Source organism: Heliconius melpomene, chromosome 15, assembly GCF_056956725.1.
Source record: "Heliconius melpomene rosina isolate 202511_hmr_F chromosome 15, ASM5695672v1, whole genome shotgun sequence".
Taxonomy (NCBI): Eukaryota; Metazoa; Arthropoda; class Insecta; order Lepidoptera; family Nymphalidae; genus Heliconius; species Heliconius melpomene.
Window position 1 is genome coordinate 439,915 of NC_140403.1, and position 19,923 is coordinate 459,837.

At 35.1% G+C, this 19,923-nt stretch overlaps 1 protein-coding gene across 11 annotated transcripts in view; it reads right to left on the bottom strand.

Moving 5' to 3' along the window:
* The window catches only part of lqf (epsin homolog lqf), a 33,644-nt gene that overhangs the window by 4,844 nt on the left and 8,877 nt on the right, over positions 1 to 19,923 (bottom strand). For 4 of the 11 annotated variants that reach the window (XM_085198673.1, XM_085198676.1, XM_085198668.1 and 1 more), the window contains exons 2-12: positions 12,657 to 12,746; positions 8,175 to 8,466; positions 7,518 to 7,690; positions 6,900 to 6,947; positions 6,625 to 6,818; positions 4,648 to 4,861; positions 4,164 to 4,202; positions 3,689 to 3,784; positions 3,134 to 3,269; positions 2,516 to 2,709; positions 44 to 335 (exon numbers count right to left, since the gene is read on the bottom strand). In XM_085198673.1, coding sequence (XP_085054799.1) covers positions 51 to 335; positions 2,516 to 2,709; positions 3,134 to 3,269; positions 3,689 to 3,784; positions 4,164 to 4,202; positions 4,648 to 4,861; positions 6,625 to 6,818; positions 6,900 to 6,947; positions 7,518 to 7,690; positions 8,175 to 8,466; positions 12,657 to 12,746 — 1,761 coding nt within the window. In that variant the 3' untranslated portion in view covers positions 44 to 50. Of the gene's footprint in view, positions 1 to 43; positions 336 to 2,515; positions 2,710 to 3,133; positions 3,270 to 3,688; positions 3,785 to 4,163; positions 4,203 to 4,647; positions 4,862 to 6,624; positions 6,819 to 6,899; positions 6,948 to 7,517; positions 7,691 to 8,174; positions 8,467 to 12,656; positions 12,747 to 15,844; positions 16,013 to 19,923 lie in introns of those variants that run through there. The other 7 variants (XM_085198678.1, XM_085198670.1, XM_085198674.1 and 4 more) reach the window with 6 other exon arrangements.

Sequence of the window (19,923 nt, forward strand, 5' to 3'; positions counted from 1 at the left end):
GTTCCGCTATCTACAGAAGTAAATATAAAAACACATCACTTACCTATATACTAGGAAAGAAACGGATTAGGCGTATGTCTTGTAGCCGGGGGCGACCACGGGGACGACGACCGCGCCGGCGCCCACGGGTCGCTGCTCCCGACCCCTGTGACCCCGGCGACCCCTGCGATACCAGCGACCCCTGTGACCCCAAGTGGAATGAGGGGTTCCGCGGGCATTACCCCCATATGGTTGGGTTGGATGGGTGCCCCGAAGGCTGGAGACGCGTTGGTAAACGACAGTCCGGGGTTCAATCCCATTTGTTGTTGTTTAATTTCGTTAATTGATAGTTTTACCTGAAATGTTGTATGATTTTTGTAAAATATAGCTAAGCTTATTGGGATTAAATAATATAATAACTACCTTCGCTATGGGTCGCTTAATCTAACCTACCCATAGCGAGAAAAAAAAATAACCCTTTTCCCAGAGTGCGACTCGAACCTACAATCATCATACATCATCATCATCGTTTATGAAATACTAGAGGGCCACCCGTGGCTTCACCCGCTTGTACTACATGATTATTCATTTAATAAACAGAGTTGACAAATGTGTTGATGTCAATGAATAAATTAATTTTCTCGTTCAAAAACAGCCTTTAATGTTAAATTATTGATTTGGATAAGGGTTTATAACATTCTTTGTAAAATAACTGTAATGATTGCATATTACAAAACATACCCACATCGAAACGAATAATCCAATATTGAAATTGACTCCAAAATAATTAATCGAATAAATGAATTAAATATCGAATCGATTTTTTTTTATTGAGAACCTCCTCCTTGTTTTGAAAGCCAGTTAAAAATACAGATTTATCACAAATAAATACAGATTTATTATAAGTATAAGTATAGATATCGATTGCTATATAATAAAATGCTAACTCGGGATTTGCTCGAGCGAGCATAGAGACCTATTGGGTTGCGAAGCTTAGATGATAACAAAAAAAAATGTCATATAATACATATCTTTTTCGGTGGGGTGAGGGGAGTATAGATTTTCAAAAATGTAAAAAAAAACTGTTGCATGGACATACTCGAGCGCATATATTGATATCATTAATTTCCTACGTCTTCTTAAACATGTAAATATGTTAATCTGACTGTTTCCATGATGGAGGTGGTCGTATGTAAAAGACATTTTTACAAATAAAATAAACAAGTCAGGTTTACGTTGTATCCCGCATACAACTGGGTAGGTAGAGGGAACCTTAAGTTAAGACACTCTGTTCCACAGTTTCTGCCAAATTTTAAAGGCATTAATTTTAAAGGCAAGGCATGTTGTGTATGTATATATTTGTATTATTATGTATGTATTTCATCTCCTCGAACGGAGATTGAACCCACAACCAGTCGATTTTACAGTCACACTCTGTGCCCTTGAGCCACGACTGGCCTCAATTTTTTTAATTCATTGAACGTAATCAATTGAAAAGTAAAAGAAACTAGAATACTTAATAAAGAGAACTAGAATAATTAATACATTTTTTTTAAGTATTTTTTTAAAATATCATATTCATTGATGAAAGGAGTAATAAATAGAGAAAGAGTGAGAGAGGAATAGAAACACTTAGAGAGAAATATAGGCAATAAACTTTATCGATCAATTTTTATCACTTTGGCTTGTGGAATTCGTCAGTAATCAGTAATCTTTGAATCATTCCCTTCATAATAAAAGAAAAATTAGCCGCGCTCGAGAATGTTGAGATAACGTTTTTTTTTACAACTTTGTAGTGGAATATACACGATTTAGTATGTAACTAACTTATTCTACCTTAATCTGATGCGCTCGAGAATTTCAGATGACCAATTTTTTTTACTAATCTGATCTTTTATCCTAGACAGGCGGCCATATGTATATGGGACTCATATTTGTTGGAAGTACGTAACCGAGTACAAGGAATCCCCAGTATATTAATCTGCCACGCTCGAAAGCCCCCTCTTCGCCGCCCGTACTAATATATTTGCAAGCAAACTCATGCCTTCAGCTCATTCAAATACCGATAACTTTTTTTTAATGAACCGATTTGTTGAATTGTTTCATCAATTAGTGAAAGTTTTAAGTAAATCGGTTACAGTACTTTCGGAGATAAGCATGTCTATACATACAAAGAGACAGGCAGAGAGACATACAAGAAATTTAAAAAAAAAAGCTTTCTATTATTCTATTTAAATGTCCCACGATTCATTTCAATCAAAAGTTCTAAATGCACAGACAAAATATTTTTACTGTTTTATTATAAGTATAGATTATTATTGAAGCAACACCACGAGTCGATAGATCTAAAGCATTTGACAGTAGAAAATAGAAATGTGTCAAATATTTTTTCCCTCTACATCAAAACAAGCCTACAACTTATGGCCAGAAAAAAGCCTATATAATCCCACATGCATGCATACATGAAACCGAGACATTGCGTAATTAAACACCGCACCTTATCTCACTAATAAACCATTAATTTGACAATGCTCACGGGTTGCGGTGCCTTTTCATTTGCGAAGGGATTAGGCGCTGGCGGGTCTGGGGGCGCGGGCTGTAGCAATCTTTCTAAGTTCACTAGTGACGAATTCTCCCCTAGGAAGGCTGAAGGCGACTTCTTTATTGCCCCCGTGTTGGGCATCGAACCTACTAACGGCGGTGACGTCGGCTTGGGTGTTAGATTGTCACCTGGGGATGGTAAAAATATTATTAAATAGGTATTTTAGAGTATTTTTTGTTATTTAAAGCGGCGATGAAACTATACTCCTTTTAGTGCACTAGGTTTGGTCACTACAAATAGCCTTGGTTTACAGTATTAGTATCTACATTATATTATTAAAATATAAAAATCAGTAGAAATTAATATTTTATTAAAGTACTGATACTGTGAACGGTATTTTTTAATATTTAAGTATTTCTTTTCATGCATGTATCTCTAAATATTAATTCAACTATCATTCAACAAGTGATATATTTAATTTTATTCTTTATACAGTCAGACTAGGGAAAATTAATAATATTTAATTCATATAGAAAAGCTAAAGGAAACCACTCCCACAAATTTCTCACAAAATTTTCATACAATAAAAAAAACTGAAATCGAATTCTCTACCCAAGGCTGACAAATCAAATGGATCCGCTTCAACATTGTTATTGCGCCTCTGCGACAGCGCGTCGAACTGCTCCAGCTCGGAGGACGACGGCGATGACAGGATGGACACGGGCGACTTACTATGTTGTAGCTGCAACTAGAGGAAGAAACTATTATTATTAAAATAAATTGGTTTGATTCCCATCTAGGAGTGTGAATTATTTTCATTTCTTTGCTCTGATAACAAGATAAAGCGCAGTGTTAAGGTCTGGCACTCAATATGAAGCATGTATAAAGAAAAAATATTTTTGTCACCTAGATATGTCCATCAGTTCTTAAGAAAGACTCTTGACAGACGGACAGACAGATGGATAGCAAAGTGATTGTATAAGAGTTACATTTTTTATTTTGACACATGGATCTCTAAAAACAAAAGTGTAATTCTATAACGCACATAGTCTGGAACGCGACAGTTGAGGGTTTGAGTCCTACTCAGGGAAATGAAATACGTACTTAATATTTTAATTTCCTCTGATAACGACGCGGCATTGTATTCCGCCGAATATAGCTTCCTACCTGTGAGACGGGTGCCCAGGGGTCGGCCGGGGCCGCGGGTGCCCAGGGGTCCCGGGCTGGACTCGCCACCGAAGACCACGCATCTGGAGATGTATCCTGAAGGGAAAACAGTAGAAAAGAAACTTAGAAAAGATATTCTAGTAGTTGTTACTTACATTTTTTTCAATTCTACAGAAAACATAATATAATTATCTTAAATTATACTGAAAAAAAAAAACAGAAAAAGAAATTTCTCTTCTATAAATATTATCAAAGATTTTATAATATGCAGTCGCTTCTCAAAATTCGATAAAGTGGGAAACGAAACACTATGTTTTAAGCCTACTCAGCTAAGCAGTATAAATAAATATACGTTGTGTTTGTATAATATAATATATGTATAATATACATTTTTGATTAATGACCGATCTATTTTAGTGACACCCACACATAAACAATATACAAAACTAGCATAGATTGTAAAACACACACATACCATTGTGTTACCAACAGGACGAAAATCCAAACGCAAGGACTAAATAAAAATATAAATAAATAACAGAAAGATATAGAAAAAAATAAACTGGCCGTCTGTAAAGTCGGTTTACGGACGTCAAGAAAACATTAATAAAAAATGGCATACTTTCATGAATTGAATTATTATTATTGAATTATTAATATTGTTGATTTTCTTTTCTATAAATTAAACTATTTATTTGCATTCGTAATTTAATTTCAAATGTTTTTACTTAAATTATACAGATGAATATGGTAAAATATAATTTGATAAAAATTAAAACTGTAAAAAAAGTATTGATTCATTGGATAGTTGTAGGGAAGCCGGTACCTTAATTGTTGTTTTTTTTTTTACTTAAAACCTACAAAGTATTAAATGTAGTCTTAATAGTTTAAGAATAAAGTGGATATGATGTAGAGAAATGTCATTTCTATAAAGTTAAAAAAAAGCAGCCGAAACTGACCTGTTTCTGAACCGCCACGTGAGCTGGTGGAGACGGCAACCCCCAGGGATCCAAAGCTGACGCCCCCCCAAGAGCTCCAACACCACCTAGTGCTCCTGGGGGGTGTTGTGGGTGCGGGTGAGGTGCTTGGGAGGAGAGGTTTACGTCCAGGAGGTCCAGGAGATGGGACTGCTGTTCTGGTTTTGCTTGGCTTGGCTTCTCTATGCCAGTTGTTCTGGAATATTCAAATTTTAGTTAATAACATTGGTCTACTGAAATTATTTTCATATTAAGTAATATTTTTTTAATGAGGGTATTGCTATTTTGAAGTCGTCATGACGAATACTAATAAATTTAATCCAATTTAGAATGAAAATTAAATTTCCTAATAAATGTAAGTATCAAATGAAACATCTTTCTAAATTCTAAATACAACATATCATCAAATAGAAAAGAGGAATAAATGAAAATTTCCGAAAATCAAGAAAATTTGTTCCAACAAGGAATTATTATGTTATATTGGAAGTATAAGTCTATTAGAAATAAAAACATTTTATACGCAAGTGTCGTTTCGGAATTTCACAGTTAGCCCGCAATATTGTTATTTTCGACACGTTGTTAGGTAACTGTTCTGTTAGGTAACAGAGCACACGCTTATTTTTAGAGAACATCGCCAAAAGAAAGAGAAAAATAAAAGTGGTTGTGCTTTCCTATGAAAAGTTCAATTTTTCCTATGAAAAGTTCAACTTCAATTTTTCTTGTATAAGAACGACTTATTTAGATAAATAACCACAAGGTAGGTACGGCATAATATTAGTTTACTTACGTAATGTATTTTTGTATATGCCACTCCAATTTATATCATCTAAGTTTACATAATTCCCTAAAAATTATATACAATACTTGCATATTAATATTAAACTGTAAGAGAAAATGTTTTTATTTTCTTCTTTATTCAATTTAAAAACTTTAAATGCCTGTACTCTTAAATGTATGTTATTTGAATCGCGCCGCTTTCCTATTTACATATTATGTTATTATTTATGCAACCTAACCAATAGAATTCCTAACTTCCGAATTTTGTTTATTTTGCGTTTCCTTAAAATGTCTAAGATAGAATCTACTCAGTCACAACTAGTTTTTTTCTAAATTTCTGAAAATACTTAATTAATTTACTGATAATCAAATTCAATAGACAATAATAAATCTATACTAATCATAGTTATAATAAAGAATAAAACTTTAAAAACGTGAGAAACATACAAAAATACTATAAACAATGTTAAGGGAGCACTAACTCAATTACTTTTGGGTGCATTCAATACACGCGAGCCAACATTTCGGATTTGCATCCACTACCTCCTCCATGAAGTACATGTGTTGTCGAGAACGGATTAATTGTTGTAACCTGCGGGATAGGATATAGGATAGACATTGGGATCGGGTGTGAAAAAACAGAAAAAGTAATGGTTGTGAGCGCGATTCCCAGATGTAAACATAAATGACTATTATTTCTCCGCTCTGGTAAGATAAATAGCGGCAGTAAGTTCCGTTACTTGACACGTCATGATTTTGACATTCAGGATATAATGGATATACTAAAATATAGTGTAGAGGGACTATAGCGACTGTTGAGTGGCGGAACTCAACATCGCGCTTTGTTTTCTTACAGGGCAAGGAAATGAAAATATCAAATACTTCATTACCTCGTGTGAGAATCAAACTCATAATTTCTCGGGTTTACAGTTGCAGACTTATGCCCCTACACCATTCCTTACTGGCCTCAATTGGCCTGATATATTAATTTCCAAATATTTATTGCCAAAAGCTGAAAAAAAAAATCTACTGGATGTTCGTCTGGTGAGCTGCTTAGCTATGAGAAGTAATGGAACAAAACAATCACTAACCTAGGTATTAGAGGCCAGTTCCACTCCGCGGGCGTTCACTCATCTAGGAACTTAGCTAAGACTAGAGAGAGATTACACAATAAACACTAACTTGAAGTCGGTCTGCGACTGGCTGATGGCGAGCTGCAGGCGCACGTCATCGGAGCGGCGCCGCCTCTCCTCGCGCTCCGCCTCCTCGCGCGACATGGCCAGCGCCAGCTGCAGCTGCAGCTCCTCCTCGCCCGCTGTGAGTGGCCGAGCCAGTTCTGATTCACGACCCGTCCACTCCGCTGGGGAGCTGCTTAGCTGTGAAGAGAAGAAACATGTATTAAATAAAGATACACACGTAAAAACTGCTGCAACTGATGGATAATTTATATAACCTACCACCTGGGAACCATTCGTAAAAACTCCCTCCGCCGGGGAGCCGCTTAGCTGTGGGGAGAAAAGAAAATCATAAGTAAAGATAACCTAATACGTCCGAATCCTTCTACAGTATGACAGAGTCGTGACCGCCCTGGGTTAAGGCGTTCTAAATTTTTGCGCATTGTTCATTTAGGAAGAAAATAATCTAAAGTAAGAATAATCTTAAAATCAAATCTGCACAGCCGTCTTCTACAAGAAACTTTAGGCCAGCCGCAACTCGTCGACAGTACTGTATTTACGGGGCACACTCTTCTTTGGCGATAGTTTGATATAATAATGGGGTCAACTGACAGCCGAATGCCACCTTAGTCTATAACCATAATATCACACACACCACAGTCAACTTATTTGAGTAATTTATCTATAATTACGCCCTTAAATGGGTAAATTTATATATCATGAGATAATAATATAACAGTTGAGAACGATCTTACTGTAATTTATGCTTATCTTGCGATATACAATAAACCTAAACACATTTACTACCGAAACTGTTTCGTATTCAAAAGTATTAATAAACCCAGTATTAATAAAAACAAATATAATTATACTTTTTTGGACTACATTATAATAACTTACAGCAGGATAAGTGGGACTTGAAGGTGTGTCCAACGCGCCATCGCTACCAAAAGCGCTTGCACTTTGGGCGAATCGTTGTTTAGCTTTTAGGGCGCGAGCTCGTTCGTTCTTCAGGCGTTCTTCGTCTCTGAGTAGATTACCTAGTTGCTTCGCTTTCTCTCGCACATTTAAACCTGGAATTTTGTCAATTACGTTTTAAGCACTTGTAATCATAAATAAATGTAAAGTTAACTTAAATTTGATTAAACTTTAACTTCTCTAATTTGCTCCAAATTAATAATTCAATATGAACGGCACATACGCATAATACTTTTTTATTTCAAATTGTTTGTTTTTTTTTCTTTTTAAATGATTTCTATTCAAAAACTAATGAGTTGGCTTCTCCTCCTACCCAAAAATAAAGATAACATTTTTCCTACATAGCCCGGTATTCAAAGTGAGTTATATAATAAGTGTTCTCCATATCCCACTCAATTTCCGAAACCTTGCGTATGGAATGGCGGGACCCGTCACAGCGCCTTATCTATAACAGCGGGAAACTGAGTTATTGTTGTGGCAAAGTGGGAATCAAACCCACAATCAACACATTCACATTACTCAGAGGCGGTCCAAATGCGCCACTACGACCTCAAGCTCCGGTCACAAACCCAAACTAACCTTGATCCTTCCCCTCCTCCATATACTGAAAATCTTTGAGGGTCTGTATGGCATATATATTTTCCCTGCACTGCATTGCCACCTTTTCGCTACCGGTCTTTATAAGATACTCCATTAGAACCAGGGCCTTGTAGACATGGCGCCAGTTCTTCCCGTGGTCGTTCAGTCTTTTCCATATCATTTGCATGATTTCGGTAAATGCCATCACATTGTATGTGAGATCGGCGATCTCCGCCATAAGTGTACTTGATGGGCCCCATGGATCGTTTGACGTTGCCTCGCGCACTTTTACCTGGAATTAATGATATTTGTATTACAAAGATGTTTTCTTGAAAATTCTTCAAATTACGTGTTAAAGTTCACGCAAACCAAGTAGCGGGCGACTAGTAAGTAGATAAAAAAAATATTTTAAAATTACATTTTTTTGTTGTTAACGCTCCAAATTTTTTTTTGAAAAATAATTTCGGCACTCGGGGGAACGGAAGTTTGTTAATGGTAACGAAGTGTCTTAACAATAGGTACATAGGTTGTCTCTGCCTAACCTGCTATGTGCAGGTATGAGAAGTTAAACATTCTAGGGAACTAAAATTTACGTCGAGACGATCCTTTTCTAACTGGCTGTCAAGGTGGTTATATTTTTCAGGTGTATCTTGTTTGTTTGTCAATTTCTTTATTACTAATTCTAGACCGCAAATGAACTTTTGAGAATTAAGGAATTGTTATCTTTAGTGCCCTATATATAAGTTTGGAATAATATAAAACAATATGGCGTATTTTTAGCAAAAAATCGATAATTTCACGAATCAATTGGGCCCTGAAAATACAGGGCTTTTTAGGAAGATTATAAGGGTCCTGACTGACTTTTTATTTAACTGTGGTATATTCCAACTTAAAGAACACTCAAGTTTCATCGAAAGCTGGGAAGGCTCGCCTTAGCTAGGCAAGTTAAGATTCTTGTTAAGAGAACCTGTTCTACAATTTTGGCCCATTAAAATCACTTCGTTTCTTTTTTTACATTTTAAACTGTTTTTTTTTGCAAAATTTCAAAATTTTAACTTACAGGGTCTAGAAGCCAGATATTAAATAATTTATTATTAGTTTTCTTAATCTTTAGGGAAGTGGAAGTGCCTCTTAATAATTTCCGGTATTCTTGTCACCTTCCTCGTCCGTGGCGAAGTACAACCATCGTTACGTTCGTAACTACTACCACGATACTTATTGACAAGTGCCGAATGCAACGTTTACTAAATCGACGATCGCTAAGTGGAATGCTAATCGACGCCCGAGGATATAGAATATGCGTCATGCCTTATAACAAGTACCAACTATTAGTATTCGTATGATAGTGTAGGAAATAAGGCTCTTCCTTTATAGGTAATGAATCAACATGTGTAAGTTGTTTAGATTTGAGATGGACTCTAAAGAATGTATAGTATTAAAAAAGAAGTCCTGGCTCCATCATCAGACCATTGTTTTTGTTTTTTGCTCTGTGATATCGTATCATTGTATTGCCACCTAAACTACTTATATAGCTACGGAGGAGCCTATTCTTTATGATCATACAAGTAAGTTAAATTCAGTTTTTTAGATTTTATACTTTAGTTACAAATTAATCTAAAACAGCTTTGGCATTTTAAGGCAAAGAGAATCTCTTAACGTCATTAATTTCCCATTTTCTGTTTATTTTAAGGTAATTAATTACACTTATAGTTTGAATATAAAGCTACATATCGTCTACTTAGGATATTCGCAGCGCCGTGGGACAGCGTATGACTAGGTGAGGTAAACGCGACGATTATGGATTCGATTCCTGCTCCCGAAAGATTATATTTATCTATTTTCATATCCCCGATTTAATCTATCTCTCTTTTATTCTCATATCAATTTTTTATGGAACATTAATAATAATGGTACAGTTATATTACTTTCAATAAAAATAAACTCGTCAAACACGTCTAAATTGTTTTCTTATAAGCATACGTCATTATCGTTCAAGGCTGGCGAAGTCCAAAGATTAGAGGTCTGCATGAATCACTTTTAAGCTAACGGAATTTCCTGGGCTGTGAAAATTTTACTCGTTTCTATGAAATCAATGTTGATCAATAATTTTATATACTTCGGTGGTAAGAAGTTTGAGGAAATAATAAATATAAAGTTTTATGTTTATTTCCCATATAGAAGGAATATAATCTTAAGACAATAGTGGCGGAACTTAACATCGCACTTTGTCTACTGGAGCGGGGAAATGAAAATAAATTTAATAATTCTCCGCATCGGACGTACAACCAAAGCGATTCCTTTATAGAGAAAAAAAACTAAAATATACACCTATTTTTTAGGCGCACAAGCGTGTGACTGTGAACTCGGCAGGCTGTGGGTTCGATTCCCAGTCGAGAAAATTAAATATTATTTTCATTTCTTCGCTCTGGTGTCGAGGCAAAGCGGAGTGTTGAGTTCCATTACTCAACTTCCAGAAGCCATACTTCCAGAAGTGAACGGAAAATGGGAAATGGAGTTTCTTAACACTAGATTAGCCGAAAAAACAATATTTTTGATAAACATAAACGATTTTTACAAATAAAATGACTAATGGTGTGATTGTCCTTATCTTATCTCTTATCTATTTAGATTTGATGAAATTCAATACTTTCGTTCTTTTTTGAAACAAATATTTTAGATATATGTGTGTGATAAATGTGTTTTTATTACGCAAAGCAGACTATACGCGACGGTCTTGGCTTCTTGACGGTCTTCTTCTTGGGACAAAGCGCGGAGTTGCACCCCTCAACCTTAATATTCAACCTTATATATTCAAAACTTCACGTCCCCTCTATTTAAATTAAGGAATCAATTTAATGGCCAGTTAATCGAATTCAATTCACAAGCGTTGTCACAAGGCTTCTAATAATTTCTTAGAACCCCATTCGTAACATGAGAATGTACTAAACACGTTTTTCCAAACCTAAATTCTACGTTAACAATTAAGTAGGGTTTTTTCTTCACGCTGAATCACTCATGGTCATGGTAGGCAGAACGAATCTAATGTTAAGACACTGCGTTGTCCACTCTCCGCTCAACTTCCAATACAATACTTTATGTTGTTATCAGATCAAGGAAACGGAAATGATTCTACTCCTCGAGTAGGTTTCGAAACCACAACCGTAGCGTTTACAGTCAGGCGTCACAACGCTTTTGGAACTAAGCAGGTAGGTACTCATCAAAAATATATTTAGTATAGTCAAGTCTGTGGGCAGTGTAAATGAAAAAATAACCCAAAACCGTCAAAATTAACTCGTTACGGTTCCGTACCCAAAGGGTAAAACGGGACCCTATTACTAAAACCGTCTATCTGTCTATGGCTAGGTTGTATCTCATGAACAGTGATAGTTAGACAGTATTTTTTTTCATAGATGATGAAAAATTTAACTGTCTAAATGTTGTTAATGTTGCTGCTATAACAACAAATACTAAAAAGCAGAATATAATAAATATTCTAGGGGGCTTCCCTATTATATAAATAATGGTACCGAGCCTTTCACTTGATTTCCATGTTTTGGTATATCTATTAAGGAGTATATTATATGTAACAGAAAGACTTCTAGTTGTAAATTTTGATAAGACAAATGACGGTTTGAGGTAACGACGGTGAGTACAGAACTTGATTATGTTCCAGGTTGTTCTAGTTTACCTATCCTAGTTTAACCCTTTTTTTTCCTTCCGTACAGGAAATATAGTTTTTTGTGTTTGGTAGAGAATTTAAACACTAAAGACCGATTGGTTTTACATAAACTTATACAATTAGTGGTTACTACCAGTATGCAAATCTCATTATGAATAGACTCAAAGTACGTAAAGTTATAATAAAGATTATAAAAGAATGTCAATTACTACAAATAGCGGTTATTTTTTTTTTAGAAAGAAACTTGTTTCTTTCCCAAACATATAACCCACATAAACATAATTTTAACAAAATTATACAGAAGTTTTAGTTTTTTACATTTTTATCATAATATTTGCATAAATTAGGTAAACTTAGCGGGAACTTGTGAGTGACATTGTATCACTGTTCCCTGTCGTGGCACATTAACGCAATACTCTCCTTTTGTTTACTTCCACCCTCAATGCTTCTAAACAGCAAAGTAGAGAATGGAGAATCTTAACACTATCCCTTTGCTTTTTTTTAAACTTCGCTCTGTATCCCACCCATAAAAGGATAGGCACAGGAAACCTGGGAACCCAAGACACACTGTTCCCATTAAGATACTTTTATTCCCCACTATCCGCCGAATTCTTGAGGCATTGCGTGTTGAGTGGGGAAAATCAACACCGCGCTTTACCTTATCAACAGGGCGAAGAAATAACAATATTTAAATATTTCACTCTTCCAAGTGAGAATCGAGCCCACAACCGTCGCGTTACATTCCTGTCCATATTGAAAGACTATTAAAATAAAAAGTGGAGTATCTTTAATTATCATGATACCTGGGCATCGGAATAGTTGTGCGCGAGGTTTTTAATATTTCTCCTTAGGCCCGCCACGTTTACTTGCATATCGTCCCGGGCGCGGGGCATCTGAAAATCACAAAATATCATATTAATATTGATTTTTACTAATACAAATCTCCTTAGTTTATTTTTAATATTTTAAGTGTTATTCCACACTTAGGAGTTAGGACAGAAAAATACTTTTTTAGAAAGCGTAATTTTTTTTATTTTTAAACTTGTCCAAATGGTCTGACCCCTAAAGCCATACGTTCTCATCAAGCATTATCGAAATTCTTATCCGAATATATATTTATTAATTTTGAGCATCTGCAGGGAGATTTTTACAATTTTCCGCAATCCAAAATTATAAAACATCAAAATTTATACATAAAAAGATCTCACAAAGAAAAACATCCACAGCGCACACACCGCACAGTTCAAATCATTACACGAACGATGCGTACATTGCTATATAGAAAGAGTACGGGGCGAAGCGGCGGTGAACGTCGACGCGTTATTTTGGCTCACGCCGCGTAAACAAAAGAGAGCAGCGCCTTTATTTACACCGACATTTTATTGAGAAAAACTGTTCCAAATGATATTGGTGAAAATGAAATCTCCTAAATTTTTGGGAATAATTCTATTATACACATACCTATATAGATAATCAATCTCCTTATGTTTATAAAGGAAATTGAAATGTCTATCTCCTTTTTTCTAGCTTCATGTTGTATCCCGCACATAGCGGGCTAGGCATTTCGCGACGTTATCAGATAAAAATGGAATGGAGCTGAATTGTGAACTAATATATCTATACATCTCTAGTATTTCAATACATTTTACTTTAAGATATTTTTTTAAAGCAGCTTCACGGTCGAGGTTTAAGTTAAAGGGCACTTAGTTTTAAGATACTCCGTTCCCCACTTTTGTGGGTGTGGTGCAGTGCGGAGCGGCCACGACTTGTTGGCCGTACTGTATGTATGAACGTAAAACAGTGACTTCTCAAGAGTTGTGTAAACGACAGGGTGTCATCAGTGTTAGTTTATTTTAAATTACTTTGTTTTACACATTTCATTGTGCTGATGTAAAATTTTAAATTTTGTTTCATTGTACCATATACTTTAAGCCTTTCTAGTCACAACGACATGGTTTTAAAAGATTAACGGCGTTGAGTTCCGCCAGACAATATCTCGAACATGAAGCGCACAGAGGCGAATGAAGTTTCTTAACACACAGGTTCCATGGTCCTCTTATTTGATTTTTGTAGATTCAGTCAAAAAATGGCCTGACACAATCTTTGTTGCATGTAGGTACTCTGACAAAATATCTTACTCACTTTAAGCAGAGTATATACCTAAACTAGTTCCAACAACAATTCCAAACTTCCACTCCGAACATTTTTGGATTAACAATCCGAAGTTTATGATTGTATGTTCATTTTCATCAAATGCATTTTTAGAACCTAATAACATTAAAAAAATACTTTTTCCTAATAATAATTTAAATAGAGCATCTAGAACAACCTAAATCAAACATAACCACAAGAGATCTCCAATATTTAATACATAAGGGCCCACATGCATAAACACACAGAGTAAATAGATTTAAAAGAGATTTAAGACACCAGTACTATAAACAAACTACAATACAATTAAGGTAGGTTAATCTGAAATCGATAGGAAGCCTATGGCGCAACTGTTAGGTTTCTGCTCACAGGTGATCGCCTCGACCCGTACAGATGTTACTTAATAAACATTGTTATTATTTAATTAGAAAATTAAAATATATTAGTGGGGGACGGATGTCTCAACACTGGGTTCCCTCTGCCTTCTCTGCTGTGTGCAGGGTGCAACGTGAATATGAAAATATATCAGAGTAAAATATTTACATAATATTCAGAAGATGCAGGGGGACCCCTGGGTTGATCTTCGATAACACAATATCGAAGATACTGTATGAAGACCACCTAAAACCATGAAAGCCCGTTGGAGCGCATGGGCCTCCATGATTTTCGATGAGAGGAGGAAGTGCTTAGTACTCCTTCCTCTGGGCTACCTCGCATGAAGTTTAGTGTGTAGCTAAAGGCAGAACTGCCTTCCAAGCCAGTGATAGCCTCCTCTGTAGAAATTGGCATGTCTATGTAATTTGACTACCTCTTAAAATGCATGCAACAAAATTTGTTAACGACTAATTTCTAATAAAAAGCAAAGTTGTATTACTTAATCATGATAATTTTTAACGCAGTTCACTTTTTTATAGTTAAAAGTAAGTATAAACGTTCTCCCAGATATGGAATTGAATTCACAGCCCTCGCGTGTACACATATTAAAACTTTTTCATGTCTCGAATACTTCATAAATATTTAACGTATAGGTTGTTGTAGAAATAGTTCTAATTAAGGAAATCTTGCTATGTTACAAACATGTTGCATACATAATATATACATACCTCTACAAAATTAGTAAAATATTTGCCGTTGTTTTTGTTATTATAAGAAAAACGTAGCGCAGGGGAATAAAAGTGCAGCTCTGGTTGAGTTACGCTAATCGACCCGCAATATCCCCAGAAGGTAAGGGACGCTGAGGGAAAACTTGGTTGACCTTCGAAAACCCATGTCAATGATATCAGAAAAAGATTATGTAAAAAGCATGAGGATCTCTCGAAGGGCACGTATGAAAAGGTTGATGATAGTGGATGAGGCGAAAGAGGCAGTTAGGGATAAAGTGTAAAGTTAAAAAAAAAAAATTCTAAGTTACAGCGGGATCTGTATCAGATTTGTTGACGATCTAAGCCAGTATCTACTAATAAACATCATTTAGAACTATGTTAACAAATGGTGAAATAACCAAAAAAGATGTATTAATATTATAGGTTTAACGTACAAATAAAATAATGAGTAACAACGTACAATTATAAATATTTTCATGAATACTAAGAACAGTATGGGGAAAGCCGAAGGGGAACGCTTAATCATCCTATTCGTTGAACAAAAAAATAATGAACTCTGATGTAACGAAATAGTCATGGGGTTTGAAATCCGCTAACTTTAAATAGTTTTAAAATGCAGTCCCTAGAGTTTCGAATTCTTCATTTAAAAAAAAATGTATCATTCTTAAACTGAGCAATTGAGAAATTAAAAATACTAAATTAATTCGTAATACAGGATAATGAAACTAAAAAATCACCTGCACATCGATGCCATGTCTTCTACTAATCTTTGTCACAAAACAAAAAAAAAAGACAATATAAAAAAGTTTAAAATATTCAAATAAACTCAAATGAAAAAAAAACGCGACGCGTCAATGTCATTACCACTGGCCGCTGTAACGGTAATGCACGCATGGCGCGTGTGTGCAGTACGCCTGACGAGTCGCGGCCGCTTCGAACTTAGCTGTAGATAGCTGCGCAGATTTCATTTTCATTACTTTATATTATTTTCTTTGCGAGTGAACAATGCGCAAAAGTTCAGAAACCTAATTTCAGGGCGGCGAAGACTTGTCGACTTCTACAGTACGGTAGAAGCAGGCAGCGCTACACTATACATGTTTTTCCCTACATCGTAAAGCTTGCTATACACAGGATAAATAGAAAAAAAAACTATGTCTACTATATTACACTTGTTTTATAATATACGCGACCGCGAATTCGAATCCCACTGGACCACAAAGCTTACATTTATATTATGGATTTAAGTAAAGTGTGACGCAACCCAATACTCTTCTTTACACTAACTTTCTCGAAAATCAGACAGAATTAAAAGGCGTAAACATAAAAAAAATTATGTATTTTTAATCTAAATACAAATTTTTACCTGTAAACACAACGCCAAGTGAATGATGCTTAATTTTTTAAGAATCTGTGTCGAGAAATAATGTGTTTTAAATACTTAACAGATAATAAACACAAAGTAGGTGATTTAATTAAAATTAAAATCAAAGTAGTCCCCATTAACATTATTTTAAATTTATAATTAAACAACGAAACAGGTGTTAGTTGTACGTCGGCGTCACGACGAAGTGAAAGGATGCTTTCTCTATTTAAATAAGACATTGAAATAAATATTTCTTATAGAGAGGAAGCTAAAAATGATAGCAGATTCACGTTTTATCCCGAGTAGATTCTAATATTACAGATTATAAGGGCATAATGCTAGTTAAACACTAATCGTCATTTTTGAGTACCGCTAAATTGAATTATTTTCTTTAACACAATACGCAAACATTTAACAACTCATCTTTATTAATATACATAATATTAGCATAAATTTATATACAATTTTTTGGATGTCATACAAGTTTTTTCATGTTTTGAATGATTAAAATATTTGGCAATACAGTGCATTGACCCGTTGGTAGATCAGTTATCTGTATAATTGGGTATTCTATAAAATATCCAAAACGTGAAGCTAACGTAACGCATATAAAAACTAAAAAAACATTGATAACCGTTATGTCAATCCATTTAATTTTATATGCACACGTAACATTATAATTATGTAAGTACAGTGGAAAGTGTGTCGTCGCCTTAACGGGGTGGTTAGGTAACGTGGGCGGAAGCACTAGAGGGTTCCCAAAGGGGAGTGCAGTGGTAGCGCCGTTTGTACTATTATGGTAGTGGGTTAGCATCTATCTAAAACCCCTTTTATTAGGACGACTTGTAACTATGTAAAAATTCTAAGAGAATTTGAAGGCAACTGTACAGTTCGGTCACTGAGTCGTGGCCGCCTTGAAGTTAGCCTTTCTGAACGTTTGCACAAAAATCCTACATATAAATGCGCCAAGACCTACAACTAGAAAAACAGCTAGAAAAGTGTTTATTTTTACTCTTTAAAACTATAGAAACAACAAATAGAGGCAAGAGTAACGACTGACCTGACCTAGAACATGACTTCAATTCCCAAATATAACAGATATATGTATGATTTTTTTAAGATGTATTATGTATCCCACATATATCAGGAAAAACAGAAAGAACGTAGTGTCAAAACACTGTCTCTCCACTTTCCGGCGGAGCTTATCTTGCCAGAGCGGGGAAATGAAGGTTCTCTCTATCTGCCTATAAATAACATTCCCATGAATCAGGTTCGAAACCACAACCAATAAGTGTATTTTTAAACTGAGCTACGACGGTCTCAATACATTTTATTAGTTAGTATTTTCACAATACACTCCTAATACTCGTATATGAACGCATGCTAATTAGTCATCGTGCATATGGCTTCTAAACGATGTATCACGTTAAAAATATGTTATCTATATACATATATGTATAAAAATTATGTTTTTTTATCTCTAATGATACAGTGTCTTGACTTTGCAAAATAAACGGATAAGGCGATTGTAGTATATGTTCGTTCGTTTCGTTTTATTCGTAGTTTTACTTACGTATCATTACAACTAACTTTGTTTCAACAACTAATTTTATTATAATACAAAAAAGATCTTCTAAATCGTATTAAATAAATATTTTTATGTCTCGATAGACACACATGTACAGTAGGCGGCGTTGTCTGGTTTGCCAAATGCACCATAAGATAACGAACAGTCGTGTTTGTTTACTGTTTTCATACTTACTTAAAAAAATAGAATAGTGCGTCTAGTCTAGATTCTGATACCTTGTGGATTAGTGCCACTGTACAGATTTGGCAGGTTAGGTTAAAGTTAACTTTAGTCTAGATTTTAACTTCTACCTTTCAAGCTAAAATTTGTAACACTAAACATGAAAAAAATGCAAAAAAAAAATGTTGTAAAAAAGAAAATTTAAGGTCATATTTAAATATTATTCAACCATTTTATGAACCCCAATCTACGATTAGTTTGCAAGTTCACGTTTTTACCCTACAGAACCGGGAACCGAGTGTTAAGAAAACTTGTTCCCACCATCTGCACAATTTTCCAGACATTAAGTGTTGGAGCAGAACTTAACGCCCCCATATAACAACGTAGTATTAACAATAAAAAAACAATCATACCATATTATAAGAATAAATGATGAAACAATTTCATTGCCTACTTAAAATACATTTTTTATACACAAAAATGATATAAAATACACAAAATAAACTACATTAATACAAATACAAGGCAACGTTCTCGAAGTAACTAAGTACCATTAAGGGCGATATGCTCATTTGAATAGACAAGGTGACGCGACAGTGTTACTATTACAGTACCTTCGTGTGATCCTTGCAAATATAGATCATAGATCATACCGAGGCAAGGGTCGCGGATTCAATTGTTTAAACTTCAAAGCATTTATTTATTCGTCGCAGGGGAAAACTTCTTTTTTTATATATGAGAAGACCGTGTCGATAACAGGGTACCTAACGTTCACACGTTCACACTAAGACATTTCCGTTCGCAACTTTCCGCCATATTCTGGAGGCGTTCAGCTTCGGAACTGAAAGCCGCGATTTGCCTCGTTGCCAGAGCAAGAAATAAATTAAAATATTAAACATTTCTTTTCCTCGAATGGGAACCGAACCCATAGCCTGTCTGCTTATAAAAGAACCTCTTCTTCAAGCCGTACCTACTACACAAGCACTGACTGACCTTGCAAACACCCTAGCAACCTCGATCCACACAAACTACTGTAAATAATACACGTTTGTGAATTATTTATCACAGTTCAGACCAGAAATCGTTAAAATGAACAAAAATAAACAACATGTACTACCTACTTAGGGCAATTACTATCTATGTACATTATGAATACTATTGACTATGACTATTTTTTGTACGCGCTCATTAAACTATAAACATATAAGTGGAGAAAATAAAATAAGGCAATCATTACAAATTTGGAGAATTGAGCCGTAGAATGAATACAGTGCAAAACTTCCAGCAAGAATCGAATCTACGACTATCGCGTTTACATAAAAATGCCCACAATCTGGTTTTCTTCAAATATTTTTCCGTAAATTCGTACCTAACTTTAGCATCATCAATTAAATTGGTTATATCATTAATGTTACGTTAATTGCACCCGGGTAGGCTAGCTATCTAGATTTCGATTAATTAGATGATAAGATAAACTTAAGGTTGTACCTTGTAGGTCGTAGGTCAGGCCTTAGCGCTAAAGGTCAAATACGGCGGTATAAGCAGTAAAATTTAAGTCTAAATATATGAAATCCTCGTTATATTGGGCCTGTCGTGGCGCAGGGGCACGTCCGTGCGGCTGTTAACTGGACAAGTTTTGGGTACGATTACGCCACAATACGAAAATAAATATTTAATATTTTTAAATCCTGTTAGCGTGTTAATTG